The 20,117-nt window shown below is 39.3% G+C and overlaps 1 protein-coding gene across 6 annotated transcripts; it reads right to left on the bottom strand.

Annotated features, from left to right (window-relative positions):
* Positions 1-93: 93 nt before the first annotated feature.
* On the bottom strand, positions 94-20,101 carry ehmt2 (euchromatic histone-lysine N-methyltransferase 2). 6 transcript variants are annotated; one of them, XM_040122328.1, is made up of 29 exons: positions 20,038-20,101; positions 18,603-18,745; positions 17,715-17,784; positions 17,433-17,594; positions 16,599-16,858; positions 16,232-16,310; positions 16,003-16,088; positions 15,758-15,898; positions 15,551-15,622; positions 13,916-14,036; positions 12,961-13,047; positions 11,274-11,410; positions 9,742-9,885; positions 9,028-9,350; positions 8,690-8,923; positions 8,109-8,191; positions 7,710-7,816; positions 7,025-7,147; positions 6,821-6,922; positions 6,297-6,401; positions 5,303-5,475; positions 4,803-4,970; positions 4,506-4,650; positions 4,307-4,384; positions 3,243-3,358; positions 2,717-2,803; positions 2,543-2,621; positions 1,117-1,292; positions 94-818 (listed from the first exon to the last, which is right to left on the bottom strand). In XM_040122328.1, exons 2-29 carry the CDS (start codon positions 18,654-18,656, stop codon positions 638-640), a joined length of 3,693 nt encoding a protein of 1,230 aa, XP_039978262.1. In that variant the 5' UTR covers positions 18,657-18,745; positions 20,038-20,101; the 3' UTR covers positions 94-637. The 6 variants fall into 6 exon arrangements, with proteins under 6 accessions (XP_039978262.1, XP_039978266.1, XP_039978264.1 ...); XM_040122332.1 differs by having other exon boundaries at positions 5,303-5,457; XM_040122330.1 differs by having other exon boundaries at positions 12,961-13,044.
* Between the last annotated feature and the right edge of the window lie 16 nt (positions 20,102-20,117).

Here is a 20,117-nt window from a genome sequence, read left to right as displayed (position 1 = left end):
TAAACTTTAAAAGTGCTTGGCTGCAATTCACACCATGTAAACCAGTGAACACAGATTAAAAAAGAAAAAAGAAAAAAAAAATGACACACTTAATACAAGAGCCCAAAGATCAACTCATGAGCTAATTTATTACACTAAATGTGACAAAGAAAACAATATGTATAAAAATAAAGAAAATAAAGCTAACACAATCATCCAAAAACAACACTTTCTTTCAGGTCCTTATTGAGTCCAGGATGGGCTAGAGGCTGTCCCATTACTGCACTGTCTCAAAATGCATTGTGTTTGTTGGCACAACAGAAAATACATGTATATGTACGAATGTTAAATGATGGCAGATTCCTAATGCACAAGCTTCATGTGTCAAGGCAGAAGTTCAGAGTGAGATACAGTAAAAATACTGTATGTACAGAATCACAAGACCTCCTGTTTTCTTCAAACGTAACACACAGGACGTTTAAAAATATGTTAAGGCCCGTGTCCGCAAAAAAAAAAATCACATTTCAATCACAAGTAGAAAAAACAGCACCATACATCAAACGGAGAATTTTAAACATGAAAAACCCCTCAAGGTGTATTTCCACTGTGCGCATGTACAACTGAAGAGGTTAATCCAAAGGCCCCATGGGTAAATGTTTCAAGAGTTTCCTAGCATGGTCATCCCACAGTCAGCTCCTGATTCTGGGTAGGCCTCCAGTCGAGCCAGCCTGCTCTGCTCCAAGGCGATGGCCTCGGCCGAGTGCTTGCATTTCTCCGATCCACACTGACAGGTGAAATACTTGCTCTTAATGTCCCAAAATCGGTCTCCATAGTCAAACCTAATGGAACAGACAAGGCCAGTCAACTCAGATGGGACCTCAGGTAAATGTGCTTTTAACAAATAAAACAGTACATGCTCAAAGAAAACAAAGTCAGACTCCACAGTTCAATGCAAAACATTATGCTAGATTAGCAGAGTGAGAAAAGTTAAAATGGAAATGTATATGTTAGACAGTCTGGAAAAACGACAGCAAGAAAAGAGGATGGATATGGATTTAAGGAAGAAATAAAGGGAAAGGGAGATGGAAGGGTATAAAGGAAGGAAATGAATAAACATGGTGATCATAAACTTCGCACCCCAGCTCTTGTCCGCTGAGGATGTCTCTGGAGCTGAAGAAAGCGATGCGGGGGAATCTCAGGTCCTGGTGCAGCATGAACACGCGTACTGGGATGAGGTTGGGGTCACACAGGTGGTTGATGAAGCGGCTGATGTTGCCGTAGTACCGGGCATCGATGCAATACACCTCTCCATCCTGTACAGAAAAAAAAACAAAAAGAACCACAAGAGAAGTGAAACCTATCAGACAAATTGAGCAAAAATAAATAGATCCTGATTTTTTTGATATTTCAAGATAAATGTAGCATTTTTAAAACACTGCCAGATTTACTGTAATACATGCAGTATATAGCACAGATTTAGTATCATCAGTAGATAGCAAAGTGATTTATTTTGACAAGCTGTGTTCTGTTTCCATCACCAGTTTTATTGTCTACTTTTTCATATGTAAAACAATTCAGTTATTTTATGATCTTTATGTTTGGCTTTTTCTGCCTTTTCTTGTTTCATTGATACTATGTGAATTTGCGCCATGCCAGCAGCGTGGCTCTACGAATGGCAACGCCTGTTCTGTCTCTTGATCCACTGGTTTGGTCGGTACTGAAATATCTCCCCAATAACAACTATTGGGTGGTTTGCCATGAAATAACGCAGACATTCATCTCCCCCCTCAGGATGAATTCTAACAACTTTGATGATCCCTCAACTTTACCTCTAGTGCCATCATGAGGTCATTATTTTTATCCAAATCAAAAAATAAAGGAGGTTCTCCAATGCTCCTAATCTGCCATTTTAATAAGGGAAAATGTTTAGAAAATTTTAATCTGCATCTGAATTAGATCTGCATTCAGATACAGTGACAGACAACCACTGAATACAACTATTGTATGTTTTCCGCAACAAGACAGTGTCAAATGCTGCAGATTTCCAATTAAATTGACTCCATGGCACAGAAGATAAGAGTGGTAATATTTATGATGTTTGTTTGTGTGATTGATTTCTAAATGTTAAAATTTTCTGTTTAGAAATGTCAGCAAAGCCTAGCGAAACTTGCACAAACGGGCCAATTAGGGCAAGATTTTTTTTTCCCCAGTTTCCTATCATCTGTCCAAAGTAACACAACAGAGAAGTATTTAGCTTAATCTGCTATCTGAGCATCAACACTGCACTTCCCACAGTTAAGTGTTAACTGAAAGTCTGCTGTAAGCTACATACTGGGACAATGTTGTCTAGCTCAGCAGTAGTATATACAATCTGTTTACTGACTGCATGGGATCAGGTCTGCTTAGTTATCTAATATATTATTTATTTATTATTGGTTATACAGGTCATATTCCAGCTCTTCTATCTCCAATGTTTTCTGACACTTTCATCTGTCTCTTTTTTTTTTTTGCTGTGTCTATTAAGCAGTAACTGAAAAACAAAGCTCATTTCGAAAAGGTTCACCTTGTTGTCCAGGTCAAACAGGTAAGAATCGTCTTCTCTAACATCTGCCTCTGCATCAGAGATCAGCTCTCCAACATACCTGTGTGGAAAGAGGAATGAAACTCAACTTTTAACCCTCTTGACTTTTCATATAAAAGCAGCCTGCCGTGTGCCCAGTGGACAGGTTTTTCTTACTCGCAGATGAAGCTTCCCTGGGGAATATCCTGCAGAGCTCGAACCCCCCAGCCCATCTTCTCTGTCCTGTAGAGTTGAAGGCGAACTCTGTTGGAAAAAAGAGAAAATGATGAGGGTTCAGACTGTAGTAGTCAAGAGGAGCGAACAATTTCAAAGTAAGCAGCGCAGATTCTAATAAAATAATAAATAAATAAACACTGAGCTGAAAACTTGGCTTTGTCAGATTGTTTGCAGTTTGCAATACGAGGCTCAGTCTCTCTGCATTGCTGTTAATCATCTGTGATAATAATTAGTGTTCTGCCATTGTTGCATCCAAAAAGATGTAGAAAAATGGGTTTTTATCTGGTGGTGTGCCATCAAGGGCCAAGAATAAGCAGGTTCTTCCCTTGAAGCCGATAACTTCACAAGTCAGCCAAACTAGCTACTGTAATTGCTCTGTCAAAAACAGAACCAGCATATTTTTTAACCTTTCATGGCACATGGTTGATGACCACTATGTTACATGAGATGCACTTAAAATTCTTACTTGATGCCTGCCTGTACCACCCTGTTCTTGCATGTTCGATAACAGGAACATGCCATGTTGCATTCAAATATAAGTGGAGGTTCGATTTTGTTGAACTCTTGGAGCAGTCGCTGGTCCTGGTAAAAGAAAAAAAAAAAAGAAAAAAAAAGGCAAAAACAAGTTGAGGTTACTTTCACCTTTCAGTTTAACACTGAATTATTCTGTAACCAATTAATTCTAGTCATTCACCTCACAGATATCGCAGACTTTCAAACTACACCCTCATTAAAAGTTATTAATTGGAAGTTATACAGATCTTTATTGATCCCGTAGAAAAATTCTCTCTTTGTTTGCTGGTTCAGGCGGTGGGCCCCATAAGGGATACACGTGAAGCTGGTCAAATTTCTGTTAAATGTCTCACTACTTAAAAAGAGTACGCCACCGATTTATCATTGCCCTCCTACAACACCGTCGGACTCATGAAGGACGGTTTTAAATGAAAAGGATCAAAATTGATGCACCAGAGATCATCATCTTTTTTTTTTGTTTTTGTTTTTTTTTTTAAACTTCACATACTCGTCTTTCTTGTCAAAACCTGGTGCCACCATTACCCACAATGCAACTCAAACGCAGACAGTTCATTCAGAGATTTGGTGTTGTTATGCTAGTAGTAGCCTGAAGCAGAGATACTGAGCGGGCTACAGGATCTGGTAAACTCAATTTTTTCCAACCCTCAGATTTTTTTATTATTATTTTCAAATTTGTAGTCCAGCCTGAACCCATGCTGCCTCAAGTGACATCACGTGAGGCAATTTATCAGACTTAATGCAGCTGCCTCTGGAGCTTTTCTGACTTATGCAGTAGCACACCCCAGCACCTGTAAACAGACTTTGATGTGAAAATTCCCTTCAATATGCCACTCTGCCGTCTGAGGCCAATGAAGGAAATTCTGGCAGGGTTGAAGAATCCAGGTCAGTATTGAAATTAGGCCAAATAATTTTTTTAAATAAATAAATAAAAGCTCCTTATTTCATTGAAATCCTACAGGTCTTCAAAGTGGCTTCTGAAACAACATTACTATTTACCTTGTCATACCAGCAGCGGATGCTGAGCTGTCCACAAAGGCAGTTACTAGATGAGCAGTCATCAGTGCAGCTACAGTGCTAAAAGAAAAGGAATTAAATGAATGAGATGCATACTTCACTGCAGATGATAAAGCCGTGTGAATTTGTGTGATAGAAACAGATTAATGAAGTCAAAAAGAGAGCTTGATTTACATTTTACCTGTAAGTGTGTAATGTTGCGGTCTATGTTCATTGCTGAAGTTTCACAGTTTTCTGAAACATACTTGTAGTCTGAGGGACAACCCTCGTCATCCACTGCATTCACACAGGGAATCGGCACGTTCTCATAGCCCTGCGCAATATCACTGGAGCAGAAAGCAAGGAGATGAATCAGGAAAGTCACGGAGTTAAACATCAGGAAAAAAAAAAAAAAGCAGGAAACAAGAAGAAAAAAATCTGGTTACACAGAACAAGTTAATCATAAAACAATGCTCCTATAAAAAACAACACAACCTACCTGCAGATGATTCTTTCAGTACGAAGCATGCGATTGGTTATTCCCCTTCGCAGCTTCCTGTTGATCTGCAGTGCGACCCACACGGGTGTATCGACCTGTGCAAGGGTAAGAGGCGTGTCTCCTTCCCGGTTCATGATGTCAATATCTGCACCTCTGGAGAGGAACAACCTGCAAAACAAAGAGAAAAATCCACATCGTGTCCACGCATTCACTGTTTGTATGTGGCAAGAGTTTTCAAAGTCTGACACAATACATTAAATAACATTGGAACAACACGAACAATTTAACAAATACAAATATGTGCTTCATTGGCTCTTGCACCCTTTTTGAAAGAATAATTAAAATCATCCAAATCTCAAGTGTACTCTAACTGTTGGTGGAAGAAGTGTTCCACCAATGGTTAAGCAGGAGATGGGTGCCTAAGCGTTAAATGAAAAGCAAAGGATACAAGTGACTCCTACATTACATGGACCTACAGCCTGTGATTGACATTGACTCACGTAACACATTCCAGGAATCCCTCCCTGGCAGCGATGTGGAGTGGCGTGTCTCCGTGCATGTTAACCGAAGCAAGGGAACAGCCAGAGTTCAACACCAGCTCTGCTATATCCACATTCCCTGCATATGCCGCCCAGTGGAGACACACATTCAGCTCCTTGAGGGAAAGAAGGGACTGTTTAAAGTAATAACCTGAAATATTTTCATACAACTCCATCCATTTTGCCATTCTGTCTCCGTTTGCAACATGTTACGAGACAATTGGGATTCTACTCATTCATAGTTTATATAGCTTTAACATTTTCTCATCATCATGAACACCAAATGCCAGGGAAAGTCCTTTGACACACAAGAAAAGGTGCCTTTTATCTTTCCAACAGCAGCAGAATATGAATACAAATTTGGCTGAGCAAATCAGAGCTGAAACAATTTGTTGATCGAATCATTAGTTGGTTCCATTTTCTAAAAGGTGAATGTTTTCTGTTTGTTTTTTTTCTCCTAGTATTCTCTGACAGTCAACATTGGGTTCTGGACTGTTGATCCGACAAAACAAGAGATTTTAAAACGTCATCATGGACTCTGGGAACTTTCGTTAGGTATTTTTATGCTATTTTTGCTGACATTCTACAGACCAAATAACTGGGAAGTTTCAAAAACACAAGCTGAATCCAGACCTCTGAATCAACAGAATTTCAGCAATACACGTGAAAATAAAACGGCTAAAAGGCTAAAAAACACAAAGACTGATACAGATGGCTTATAATATAATATAATATAATATAACATAAATATATCCTTTTAAAAACACACACACACACACACACACACACACACACACACACGCCAACTTCCATTCGTGGCCAATGCTGCAATCCAGCTTTGCTTAGTGTATATTACCAGGTTTATACTCATGGAGCTGCTGGAAATTTAGCAAAGAGACAAATTTTCCATAGTAACGCTTTCTGCTAACCCCATTGTTGACTAGTAGAAACTTACCTTATCGTTGATGGTGACATCGGCTCCTCTGTTAAGCAGGGCTTTGATTACGTGAACATGTTTGTGCTCTGCAGCCCAAATGATCGGCGTCCAGCCACCGCTGTCCTAAAACCAACAAAGAAGAAATCATAATTGAGGTGCACTGGCCTTGTCTGCGTTGGTGTGATCCGCCTCCCTTATCTATTGCATAAATATCGGAGAATGGTACAGTGGGGGTCTATGGGAAGACCTTAACCTGAATAATAATTGTGAACATTTTGATCAGTTTCTCCACAAGTTTCCAGAATTACTATCCTGGGTCTCAGTGGACAGACGTCTGGTATTAAGAGGTTTCAATCCCCCGACAAAAAATAACTCTGGAGTGAATTTTTGACTGAGAGGTGGGTATCAGAGGTATGTGCAGCTTTTTGGCATTTCACTGACAAAGAGTTCTACTAATGCATTAATGGAAATAAACTGACATGAATAAGAGACAAAAAGTTATTCGATAAGAATAAGTACTGAAATTATGGTTTTTCCTTTACCTGTGCATTCACATCAACCTGCCCCGTCTCCAGCAGCATGTTGACGATTTCTAGGTTGCCCAGCTTGGCAGCGTGGTGGAGGCCAGTATATCCATCCTCCTCCTGGTGAATAATGACATAAACAAAGACTGAACTCAATATCGACCAAACCTCTGCAAGTTCACATTCACGTTATTTTTATTTCAGGCACTAACAGACACTCACAACATGATAGACACAGCCGCCGTTCTGGACCAGGTAGCGAGCCACCTCAATGTGATTATTGATGATCGCTTCCAACAGAGGAGTCCTCAGGTCTTTGTCCTGGGCATCCACTTGAGCACCAGCCTGTCAGTATACAATTAAAAATAATACATAAAAGAAAAATAAAAGACTTGGAGAGAAAAAAAAGCCCATTATAGAGCATGGTTGCCTTAAACTAAGGTTTAAGCAATGACTCTAAATGAAAGGGTTTCAAATTCTTATCTCTTGCTGTTAAAATGTAGAGCTGAAACGATCACTCTGTTAGGCGATCAACAGAATATTATATTGATAATCGATTAATCATTTCAGTCCGTTTCCAAGCAATGCCGACCCCGCTCCCTTTAACAGCTTCTCAAATGGGAAGATTTTCTCGTTTTCTCTGAAATATGTGATAGCAAGCGCAATATCTTTGTGTTTTGGGTTGTTGGCCCGACAAAAGGGAACGCAAAAGCAACTGTAGGATCTCACCCTGGACTCTGAGAAAATGTTTTTTCGATAACTCAAAAAAATAATGGGGAGATAAATCGATAATGAAAACAACTGTTGGTTGCAGTCCTAGTAAAAAAAAAAAAGAATAACTTACTCATGTCCATTAATCATATGAAAGAATCCAAGACAGGTGCTAATAATGTACTCAATTTCTCACCTGTACCAGCATGTAGCAGACTTCCAGGAGACCTCTTTGAGCAGCAGCGTGTAGAGCAGAGCGTCTGTTCTGAGAGTCTGGCTGGTATGTTGGATCTATGCCCTCCACTGACACACACACACACAAACACACAAAAACACAGTCTTCATAGACAATTCTGTGCAAACTTACAGCAATAACTACAATAGTCTTGGGATTTGCAGCCACGAGAACTGAGGAAATGGTCAATATTTCTCATAAGAATATTCAGCATTCACAACTTGATACGTGATCAAACCCAGACAATGACTATAAAATCAGCTCCATCATGAGGATTACTTATTTTAATACCGACAACGCTCATTTTTGTCAAAGCAGATGAAAAGTACGGTCCATAGCAAAAGCATTTTTGCCACTCACTCAGCATGAGCAAAACTCTCTGCACCTCTCCTTGCTTGGCAGCGGGGTAGAGCTGGCGAGGGTGGAACCTCAGTTTCTTCCTCCTGGCAAGTGAAAAACAACAAAATTCCCACCTTGGTCTGAAATAGTCTGAGCTCCTCCCTTTGACTAAAACATGTAATTTCAGTTGGAAGAGCTAAAGCAAACAAAACAAATATTTTCTCTCACTTGAAGTATCTTATTTTCCACATGCAATTTTACAGTGTTTGCAAAAACTGTTCTAACAGCTGGTAGAAGAGATGCTTGAAGTAGGATTTTAGAAACAGATATGTATATATTTTTTTTTTTTTGTAAATCGTCAGATAATTTATGTTCAAATATAGAACATTTCTGAACTGCTGGCTATGACTATGCACTTACTCTGTGTTTTTACTTTAATGCAACAACATGAGACTTTGCCTTTAAACTAAACATTACATCATATAATCCAAAACATTATTTAGAAACTACTCGTACGTCCATTTATCATTGTATCTGGTCCACTGTTCAATCCCTTAACCTACTGTGGCTGAATATAGTAAAATCCTCATCTCAACTCCAACCTCTCTGTGTCCTGTGTAAGAATGGCCTTCTGCAGCGCCGCCCTGCTGGGCCCAGGTGGAAGTGCACTGGGGCTGATGGGTTTCCCATTTGGCATACAGAGAGAGGGCCCCACGCTGTCCACTCCCTCCTCTGCCGGGGGGACGGTGGCCACGGTCGCTGCTGAGGCTACAGGCTGCGGGGGCTGCTGCTGCTCCACTGCCAGCGTTACCAAACCATGGCTACGCATACGGGCACTACAGGAGGCAATGACGGACGGAAAAGGTCAGCAAATTAAATATTATACAGGTGACTGGGGTCATATCAGCCAATAATTCTGTCAGATGTCATTCAATCTTACCTGACAGGTCTTTCAGGCATCTTCCCGTCTTTCATCCCCCCTGTGGAGGCTGTGAGGGAGGGTGCAGTGGGGACAGACGGCGGCAGAGATGGGGTTGTGGTGGAGGAGGCCGACATGGTGACGACAGTGGTCGCAGAGGCTGTGGCCGAGCTGAAGGAAGGGATGGTGACCTCCTGGGCCTCGGAGGCGTCTTCACCGCAGTGGGGACAGAAAAGCATACCGCCGCCATTTGCCCTGCTGCGCCCGCCGCCCAGCACCGTCACACAACCCCGGTGGAAACGGTGAGCGATGCGCTGGTCCGGGCAGCACTCAAGAAATGTACCCTGAAAGAGGAGATGATTTTAGGATACGGAGGACGAGGCGAAAGAAGAGGGAACGAGGTAGGATATTGAAGGGAAAAAAAGCCGGATATCGAGGAGGAGAAAGACAAGAAAATCAAATATTGAGGACATAGAAGAAAAGCAGATATTGAGAGGGAGAGAGAGGAAGAAGTAGGAAATCAAGAAAGAAAGAGGTGAATAAAGTAGGATATTGAGGAGGAGAAAGAGAGGAAAGTAGGGTTTCAAGGAGAAATATTTAAGGATGGGTCTTACAGCCCTAAAACATGGGAGAACGTTTCTGTTCAGAAAAGTATCCAAGTTTTTCAGCTGAACACCATTAAATACACAATATTAAGTATTTTTAATATTGATAGCAGGTGGTTTAAACTCTTACCGCTATGCAGAAATATCCACACCCAGGGCAGCAGTGGTGTTTGACCATGTGTGAACGATGGACGTCACAAAGCACCATGAGGGGCACCCGACTGGATGGACGCATGGTCTCCCCTTTAATAGTCTGACTTGTACAAGCCCTCAACTGACAAACCGAGCGGGAGAGAAACGATGACACAGTTGGAGTTAAGGGAAGGTTATCTGTGAACTTTATGAACTACCACAGACCAGCAGACAATGCATAGCACTTGTGTGCTGCTATCCAAATCTACACAGACAGCCAACATAAACGTCTAATGAAGAGGTATGCTAACACTTTATATCTTTTGATCAGTAGTGAAAAAAATTTAATTACTGCCTTTTAGCCTGGGCAGCACTGTCATCCATCTGAGAACTCTGCTGGTGAGTGTTGTTCAAAGCACATCAACGTAATCCTTGATCCTACCTTTGATCAGCAGTTCTATTAATGCCGGACACATACAATATCAGTCAAAAATTTTAGAATACCCCCATCTTAAATGTTACAAAGCTAAGCAGCAAACTGCATAAAGTCAAATTAAATAAAATAAAATAAAGGTTACGGTCACCAAAAACTGAAAAATATTATAAATTTCAGAGTTTCAGTGTAAATTTTTAAGGGATTAAGTAATTTGTTAACAATCTACAGTTTTCCTGCCGCAGTGGAAGTAAATGAAGCCTTGAAAGTTAATGCAAATAATTCTTACAGGTTCCCAAACCTTTTGTTGATTACTTACAAACCCTCTGTCTGTACAAAGGTAGTGTTAGAACAAACTGTGTTACTACACCCTCTGATGCATTATTAGTGCAATCCTGTACTGCAGGAAGTAGTTCTGTATATTGCTATCAGACTGGTGAGAAAGGGGCAAGTAACAAAAGGAAGAGTGACTGGTTGGTCAGGGGTTCATCCTACATTAAGACAATGACCCAAAACATTAGAAGAAAAGAACTGGATGGTGGCTTCACGTGATGGAAGACCAGCACAGTCTCAGGAATTAAACCCCGTGGAGCTGGTTTGGGTTGAACTGGATAGAAGTTGAAAGCAAAGCAACCTGCAAGTGCAACACATCTGTGGGAACTTCTGCAACAGTGTTGCTGCAACAAGGTTTCTGAACAATGTTTCCTTTCCGTTTTAGAAAGAACGTAAGGACAGGGTTCAGCTACTTGATAGGTCAAAAAGTTAGATTAAATTTAGCGAAACAAACATATTCCATGATTACTTTTTTCTTTTTTTTTACATCTCCAATTGTTTATTAGTTGTATGTTTTATTTTCAGAGTACATTGGGACATTAAGCAATGTAAATATCGATAAAAACTGGAAAGTGGAGTTGTTCTGAAACTTCTGACTGGTAGCGTATGAACATTTCATTCCACAATTTAGCAATTCAAATCTAAATCTCCACCATTTTGATTACCCGTAAATACCCATCAATACACCCATGATGCACGTGATAGTTCCTAATTCAAATGACCACTTGCAGGGTCAACACAAAAAACACAACAAGGAGACAAACCTCTCCGTTGATGCTCTCAGTGGCCATACACTGTCTGCTGACTCGGTGGCTGGTGCTGTCGACACGAGGGGCCTCCATCCTGCAACTGCACAGAGGAAGCTCCTCCAGCCGCTCTGTGTCTCCTGCATCACTGCCTTCTGCAGAAGGGAGGGGGACATGAGATTTTTCATGAAATTAGTCTGTGGTCTTAAGGCACTGAGGGGGACAAACACAATCCTTTTTGTTTTATTTAGGGTCGCCAACCCTGAATATATGTAATATTTACTGTACATCCGAGCTGATTAGCCCATTCATCAGAACCAGAAAATTAATCTGCGACTTGTTTTGATAAACATATCAAAACAAGTCGCAGACCTATATTACATATATTACAACAGATATTCTTTTTGCATGGAGAGAGTACCAGAGTAACTACACCTTTCTATGTTGTTGGGCTAGTGAGTATTTGAGTCCGCCTATGGTGAGTCTCTCAGAGTTAACCAGCCTTAAAAAGTGTTTCATTAGTCCAGTTTAACCAGTAGGAGTTCCTGTAGGCTTGTGTTACAAGTTCTGCTGCCAGAGAGGAAATAAAAAAGGTTCTTGGCGTCTCCTGACATCTTTACTGTAGAAATTAACCAGGGAGAAAATCTGTCAAACAGCCAAGAATTACAATGAATGAAATATAACAGACAGTGAATTATAATGTGTCACCGATGTTAAACTCAAAAAACACCATTGTGTTTTCTCTGATTTATGATTGTAAAGTTAACACTTCTGGGTTTTGGATAAAACATAATTGAAGATATCACCTTGTGACGAGCATTTTTTCAAATTTTTCTGACATTTCTTTTAGAAAAAACTATTGAGTCAATTAATTTGGAAAATAATCTGCAGATTTAGTCGCAGCCCTAATTTATATCGGCGTATACCAAAAATATTCAAGCTATTAACTGTACAAACTGTTATTATTGTACTATCCTAATTCCACACATGGAGGGATCTGAATGGATTACACAAAAGCTGCAACCAGCAATTATTTCGATTATTGATTTAACTGCTGATTATTTCCTCGATTCATCAATTAATCATTTTATCTATGAAACGTCAGTAAAAATAGAAAAATCCCCATTAAAATTTCCCAGAGCCCCATGTGACATCCTTAAATTTCCTTCTTTTTGCCAACAATCAAACTGAAACCCAAAGATGTCCAGGTCACTGTTTTATATATATATAATATATATAATATATATAATATATATATATATATATATATAATATATATATATATATATATATATATATATATATATATATATATATATATATATATATATATATATATATATATAATATATATATATATATAATATATATAATATATATATATATATATATATAATATATATATAATATATATATATATATATATATATATATATAAAAAAATCAGCTATATAGGTACAGGTTAATTTTCTGTCCATCAACTAACCTTTCCAGTTCCAGTTAAGTCAACTGCCACAGCATTTATTACTTTTTTAATTAAAATAAATAAATAATCCTCTTTTCATTGTCCCAAAACCTCTTTTTTCTCAGAAGACTGTGGCTTTGTTTGCTACCATGATTAAAAAGAAAAACATAAGGGAAGGACAGTAAACTTTAAGATTTTAAAACAGCTTAGATCACATTGACGCATCTATCATAAACCTACCATGATGAGGAGAAAGTGTCAGACTGTCAGCAGCAGCAATGTCCAGAGCACCCAAGGGAACCTCTGTGTACTCTGCAGGCCTTCCTGCTGAGGACAGACCAAATGACAACCTATAAGCATTAGCGTTAAAAAAACATACTGGAAAATGATGTACTTTAATGAGATACAAAAATTTATATACAATACTAATTAAAAGCAATTCACTCATCTTTTACAGTACCTTTCAATGTTTACAACACTGAATGAAAAAAGGTAGTCAGGTTTTTTGTCACTGATGAACAGAAAAAATAGTTTAACGTTATGGAGGAAAAATCTCTAACTTGTACGGTTAAAACACTCCTCATTTTAATATTTAGTAGGTACCTGTGGCAGAAATTATAGCCTTGATTCTATGTGAACAGGTCCGTACCAGCTTTGCACATCTGGATACTGCATTTTTCCCCCCATTCTTCTTTACAAGAGAGCTCAAGCTCTCTCTGGTTGCACAGGTAGTTTGAGTGAACGATAGTTTTCCAGCTCTTCCACAAATTCTCATTTTTCCTTGTGGTGGCGGCGGCTTCTCTCACGAGCGCCTTTCTGGCAAATACATTGCAGCCTGTGCGTGGCACATTTAGAGTCTGCTCCACATTCTTTCCATTTTTTGATGATAGCCCATACTGTATTCAGTGTCTTGGAAATTGTCTTGTTTCCTTTCCCTGATTGGTACTTTTCTATAATCCTGTTGTGGATTTGTTTGGGGTGTTTCCTTATCTTCATGATGTTGCAGTGGTTGGGGTTCCCACCCAGAGGAGGATTTAAGATTAAGTCACTTATCACACAATGTATCTTACATTGGGCTTGTTTTAGATTCATTTGACATTAAAGAAACATTTATGTTAATCCAAAAACAAAAACAAAAAAACCCTAACTATAAACCTGTTTATAACTAGAAAACCCCGTAAGTAACGTCACTCACCTCCGACTGTCTCAACCACATCAGCAGTGCTTCTCTCTTTGTCCTGGTCTGACTGCGGCCATGAGGACTCCTCGCTCTCACTTCTACTTTGGACGGCTCTCTGTGTTTCAGACTCTGAACTCTGCAAGGGAGAGAGTCTGTCTGAATATAAAAATGTGACATGTGTGAAGGGTAGAAAAGAGCCTGGAACTTGTGAGTAGTTTATTTTTTTTGACTTAATTAAAACATTTTGCAGCTATTCTGCAGCTGGTGGTGTCAAAGTGCCAAGAAACATAGCAATGCAGCAACACAAGAAAGAAACATAAGGAAACTGCAAACTAGCAAACACAGATGTAAACAAAGCACAATTTTAAATATTGTTTTTTTTTTTTTCAAATCTGCTTTGCAAATGTTTTATGAAGAAGGAAACACACTTAACTTATTAGTCATGTCTTAAGGATACACACAAGTAATTTGGAGGGTAACACTAAATGTAAACACATCTTTCTTTGTTTACAAGAGAACTCCACGGGGCATCTTTAAACCTGCAATAATGTATTTTTTTGGCCACTTGGTGGCACCAGAAAAAAACTTGTGAACATTGACATACCACATTTTAAGTTGATATGGTGAAATTGTTAGCCAACACTTGCTTATTTACATACCCAGCAGTTATGTAGCAACATTATCTTCGAATTGGAGTTTTGTTTCCGGCTACCTGGCAAGTGTGAATTCAATATCAAATCTCTTATTTCTGCTTGTGGTCTGTATCAACTCCTGAGGGAAATATCTGTGTCTTTACCGCTCACCAGCTCGTTTGTGTCTGTCTGCTGCTTGGTGCTGAGCAGGTAGTGTACAGCGTTTTTTTTAAGAGCTTATTATCTGACAACAGCTGCCTCCTGCGGCTGAAAACGACACTATAAGAGTGAACCAAAATGGTAAAGTTGTGGTCCGGGGAGCTAAACAATGACCTGAAAATCACAATAAAGCTCCGTAAAGCCGAATGGAGCTCCCACCCATTAAATGACCATTAAAAATTGAAATAATTTCTGACAACATTTTTGTCCTTATACATATCTGTTGGCTGGCAGCCATGGAAGGCCAGACTACAGCTCACAAGGTAAATTTCTGATACAAGCACTCAGTTTCGAATTCAGTAGGCCACTTCAGATACACGATGGACAAATTAAAACACTATGCAGAACAATAACGACTTGACTTGTCACCTCTTACCATTCCCAAACCTCACAGCTAGCTATTTTTGGTATTGTAGATGTAAAATAAATCACGATTCTGCAACAGCACACTCATTTTTTGTTTCATGATTTTTTTGGAAAACTGGTTTGGTGGAGAGTTATTGAGGATTTGACAGATTTTTCAGTCACCACCATGTTTTTCAGTTTTGGAAATCAGAAGAAAAGACCAATGGAGGCTGTCTAATTGAAGAAAAGACTGAAGAAAAGAACTCTAAGTCATCTATTATACATTTTGTATTTTCAAGTACGTACGGGGAGATACAACAAAAGTGGGCTGGTATTGTCAGGCAAGTTGGCTAGAGTGACGTGTACAGGTGTAAACAGTGTGTGAAGTGTTAAAAAACAAATTAGGAGATATGAAAGTAATTATCAAGGTAGTAAGATAGATAGAATCACTCACATGATCCGATATGTTCACTGACCCCTCTATGTCTTTAGTATGCTGCCTTGCTTCTCCCCCACCATCTTCATACTATAAAAGAAACGCAAGAAATGGAAATTTAACAATGGAAAAAATATGACTTTTTTTTAATGCTAAATAACATGCACATTTGTTGACAATGGGTAATCTGTTTTAAGGGCCAATATGTAAATCTAAGTCTCACACCCTCTCTGAATCTCGCGTGGACGGACTGGAAATCTGTATTTTCTTCTCTGCGTCCTCCTCTAACTTCCCCACACTGCCGTTGCCATTCACTGGCGCAGCCTTGGCAACAGGCTCCACATTTTTATGGAATAACGGTTGTTCCTGAGTTTTAAAAGAAATCAGAAAAGACATTGGAAACAGGGAACACTAACAACTGAAACCTTATCTTAGTAAAGTGTAACATACATGCAAAAACGTCATCTTACCACAGCTTGAGCGTTGTCTGGAATTTTCTCAGGCTTCCCAGCTGTGCTGTCAGATAAATGATCCAGTTTTCTCCTTTTTACAACTACTGGAAACATGACAAAGCAAAAAAAAACCATGACAGAGTGAGTTGTAATGTAAACAAGGCAACCGGACTCATTTTTATTCATAGCAATGGGATTATTTCACACAGTTAATATTAGGTAGTGTGCATATTCTACAGCTACTAACCAGTTTCAGAGTCAGACGAAAGGCAGGTAGAGGATCCTGAAGGAGTCACGGGTGCGACAGGTGCCTCAACATGACTCATCTGTGGAGCAAAAACAATAAGGGATTCAATGATCGTGAAAAAGTTCCAAGAAAAACCTGAACCGCTGCTATACTGGGTGGGTTTTGTCAGCAGCTGGAAGACTTCTTCACAGTTTAACATTTCGCAACACACCCTCAAGAGTGTTACTTTGTTCAAAAGACACTGGGTCAATTGAGTGGCAGGTGACAAATGCTGGAGCAAAATCAAGACAGAGGTACATATTTGATTTTACTCAATCCAGAAGGGAAATGCTAGGCCCTTGCTGGACATGATATACAGTAGGCTCACCTGTCCTGGTGGAGGCCTGTTCATGGTCTTGCGGGCTCGGTGGATCTTAGGTGGGGCAGTGGAGACAGAGGGAGACGAGGAAGCTTTAGCAGAGGAGGAAGAGGAGGAGGAGGAGGAAGGAGCAGGCGGCAGGACGGATTTACTGCTGCCGGGCCCAGAAACGCTCATCTTTGCTCGGCCAGGGGACAACGTTGAAGACGTAGAAGGAGAGGAGGACAACGAAGAGGAGGATGTTGAGGGAAGGGACTTTGCTGCGTGGCCTGCAAGAGGGAGGTAAAAGCAAATTCTGAGGACTGCTTGAAAAATCTTTTAAAATTAAAATTAAAATCAGTACCACATTCATTTTTGACACAAGCAAAGTCTCTGCTTTGAGAGGGATCAAGGAACGTAAAGACCTACAGAAAAATAAACAGGTTTATCTTTGTCAGCAAAGCAAAGTCTGGAGGAAATTTTAAAATTTAAAATTTTTAGAAACATTAGCACTAAAATGCCACCAGTGCTCATCTCATTTGCACGTCTGCAAGCGGTGGACCTGTGTGTTAACTGTAACTACCAAAAGCGATGAGAAATATTTTTACCAACTAAAATTTTTTTACTTGCAGCCAATGTGTTTAGCTTTTTGTTTTCACATCCTTTTTTTTTTTTATATTTTGTATTTTCATATTGCTATATTAATATCCCACTTGATATATTATTTCCCTGTTGAACTTATGATTCAGGATCAAAACAGTTCATCTTATTGTAAAATCTGAGATAGATAAAAGTCAGGTAACTCAAACAGAGAGCCACCATTTCAGCAAACATCAATAACAGCTGTCTGGATCCAAGTCTCACCTGCAGCAGGTTTGTTTGGGGATGACGCAGGTGATGATTTCTCGCCCTCTTCTCCAGCTCTGGGAGCGTCCTTACCAGGCTGCTGAGATGACAGCACCGATGGCATACCACCCATGGGCTCTGTCTTCTTGGCAACAGCAGCTTTGCTGGAGGCTGCATTATCTGAGTGACAATCAAAATAGCAACATAATTCCGATCATTTGTATACTCGAATTGCACAGATTTCAAACATTAGTATGAACCCCCATATGCATCATCTACATAGATGAGATGTAGATGTACCTTCCTTGACTTGACTTGGTCCAGCTAACGACTCTGCTGGTGTTTCTGAGTCATTTCCTTCAGGGGGCTCCTGATAGAGAAACAACAGGAAAATATGTCAGAAAATATGTATCCATACATTTAAAAAGTAACTGGTACTCAGGATTACAGTCTACTGGATGTTTTTATTCACTGCAGTTCACACAGCCAGAGTGTGAAACAATTCAGCTATTGTTGGAATTGAGTAAAGATGCACACACAGTAGCACTCAAACTTCAGACCTACAATCTAATTTGTTTTTGAGAATGAATTAGAAGAATTGCATAGGTATACTTGGACGAAGAGTAACAAAATTACTGCACTTCTGATTTTTGACTGTTTTCTTTATCACTGGTTTGCCAAGTAGTAATGCACTATTTTATAACAATTAACAAGAACACAATGGATAGCTATCGTGCAAAAAAAGAGGGATAACTCTTGTTTGTGGTCTTTTCTTACCTCAAACCACAGCTGTCCACTGTTTATAAGAAGAAGCCATGTGGTTAATTAATGTACTAATAATTAACAAGTAGTTTTTAATGCATATTTTGCTCTATATGCTATTGAAAACATATTTCCCAGGAAACAAACAAAGTTAATGCCCCAGGTGGAAAGCAACTAAGTACATTTACTCAGGTACTATACTTAAGTGCAATTTTGAGATACTTCTACTTTACTCAAGTATTTCCATTTTAAGCTACTTTATACTTCTACTCCCCTACAGTTCAGAGCATAATATTATACTTATTAATCTACTACATTTGTTTTACAGCTATAGCTACCAGTCAATTTTCCGATTAAAACTATAGATAAAAGAAAAATATGACAAAATACAATGCACTGTTAAAGATTTAATCAGTGTTTTCCAACCTTTTTGGCTTGTGAGCTTTTACAAAAAAAAGCGGTGTTGGGGCCCCGTGTCATGTTTCAGATGTCTAGCAGTTTCAGCGAAGAGAGGTTTCACCTCTAAACTTCTCAGATGGTTTCATTTACATAACTCTCTGAAGAGAGAGCTAAAATTATACAGCATTTTAAAAATTGAAGCAACATTCAAGAAATGAAAACAATTTTGTGTATCAGAGCTTTTTCTTATCTTCTTTCCTCTCACATTAATCATCTCACGACCCCACAGATTTAACTTGTGCCCCTTTGCAGGGGCCCGACCCCTAGGTTGGGGATTGCTGGACAAAACTAGCTACAGCAACTGTATATAAAATAGTCAAAACTAGCTCCACCAGCTACGACTGTAAAATACTACTTACACATTGATGCATCAGTATTTACAATCTAATAATCTCATGTATTAATATATCAGTAACAGGAACAAAACAAGTACTTTTACTTTGATACTTTAGGTATATTTTACTGATAATACTTCTGTATTTTTACTTAAGTAGGGGCCTTCGTGTGGGACATTTACTTGCAATGGGGTATTCTTACATGGCTTAATGGGTACGTTTACTTGAGTAAATGATCTCGATACTTCTACCATCACTGGTTAATACTAACTAAGGTGTTCAGGTTTTAGTTTTGGGTGTCATCACAGTCTAATGTCACCTATCGCTGAACAAAACATGATTTGTCATTTGGTTTTTCAGTGTGAATCGGCACGAATGAAAACAGAGTCAAGATGTAATTAACTGTGTGGGCTTTCATGAGATGAAGTGTGGTAACTTTCTCCGTCTTAGTGATATATCCAGTCCCCCGCCGACACACACCAAAAAAACCTTTCAACCAATGACTGATCTTCACTGTTGTTACGGCTTTACCGCCATCAGTCAGTCAACCCATTCATGCCTTTCACACAGACCAAAGCAGGACCCTTTAGCCAACAATATTCCTTTAAATAAAAAGGAATCTGTGGCTAGATCACACTGACTGCTGAAAAATCCTCCCTTTTCGCTGGGGATAACTCATTACTATCACAGTGTTAAAAAAAAAAAAGACAGCTTGTCTCAGCGTTTGCTTTGAGAGGCGGTCTATACAAAAAAAAATCTCACAACGTGATTAAAGTAAGAAGACAGTGGATATGCAGAGGATGTAAACAGTCAAAGAATCGAGAGAATACATAAAAACAAAAACAACATTAAAGAAATCCTTAAAACTGTTACAGGCTAATGCTGCTAGCTGTGTAGCACAGCTTACAACAAAGAGCTCTTGTAACCGACAAATTAAGATATTTTGGGATGTGGCACACTGCAGTTTTACTGACATAGTTTTGCTGTGCATGCTAATGCGTTCAGAACTGTCTAAACAAACTTAACTTTCGTTAACATGCAATTTTGTGTTGCTGTGGATTTTCTACCTTTTTCGTTTTCTCAGATGCCGACATGTTTCCCGACGAGCGTCAACGTAAATAGCGTGCTGCGTCACCGGCCGAGCCGC

The sequence above is a fragment of the Xiphias gladius genome, chromosome 24 (genome assembly GCF_016859285.1).
Source record: "Xiphias gladius isolate SHS-SW01 ecotype Sanya breed wild chromosome 24, ASM1685928v1, whole genome shotgun sequence".
Taxonomy (NCBI): domain Eukaryota; kingdom Metazoa; phylum Chordata; class Actinopteri; order Istiophoriformes; family Xiphiidae; genus Xiphias; species Xiphias gladius.
The sequence above is the reverse complement of the archived record's forward strand: the minus strand, read 5'-3'. Positions and strand labels throughout refer to the sequence as shown.

Bases quoted from the DNA above. Each gene is read 5' to 3' on its own strand.
- ehmt2 (XM_040122328.1), bottom strand. From the start codon at position 18,656: ATGACACGGGGCCCCAACACCGCTTTTTTTTGTAAAAGCTCACAAGCC. The intron at 17,785-18,602 runs GTTGGAAAACAC...TTTCTCTATCAG, and splicing joins AAAGCTCACAAGCCAAAAAG to GAGCCCCCTGAAGGAAATGA. The intron at 16,311-16,598 runs GTGAGCCTACTG...TTTGCTCCACAG, and splicing joins ACAGGCCTCCACCAGGACAG to ATGAGTCATGTTGAGGCACC.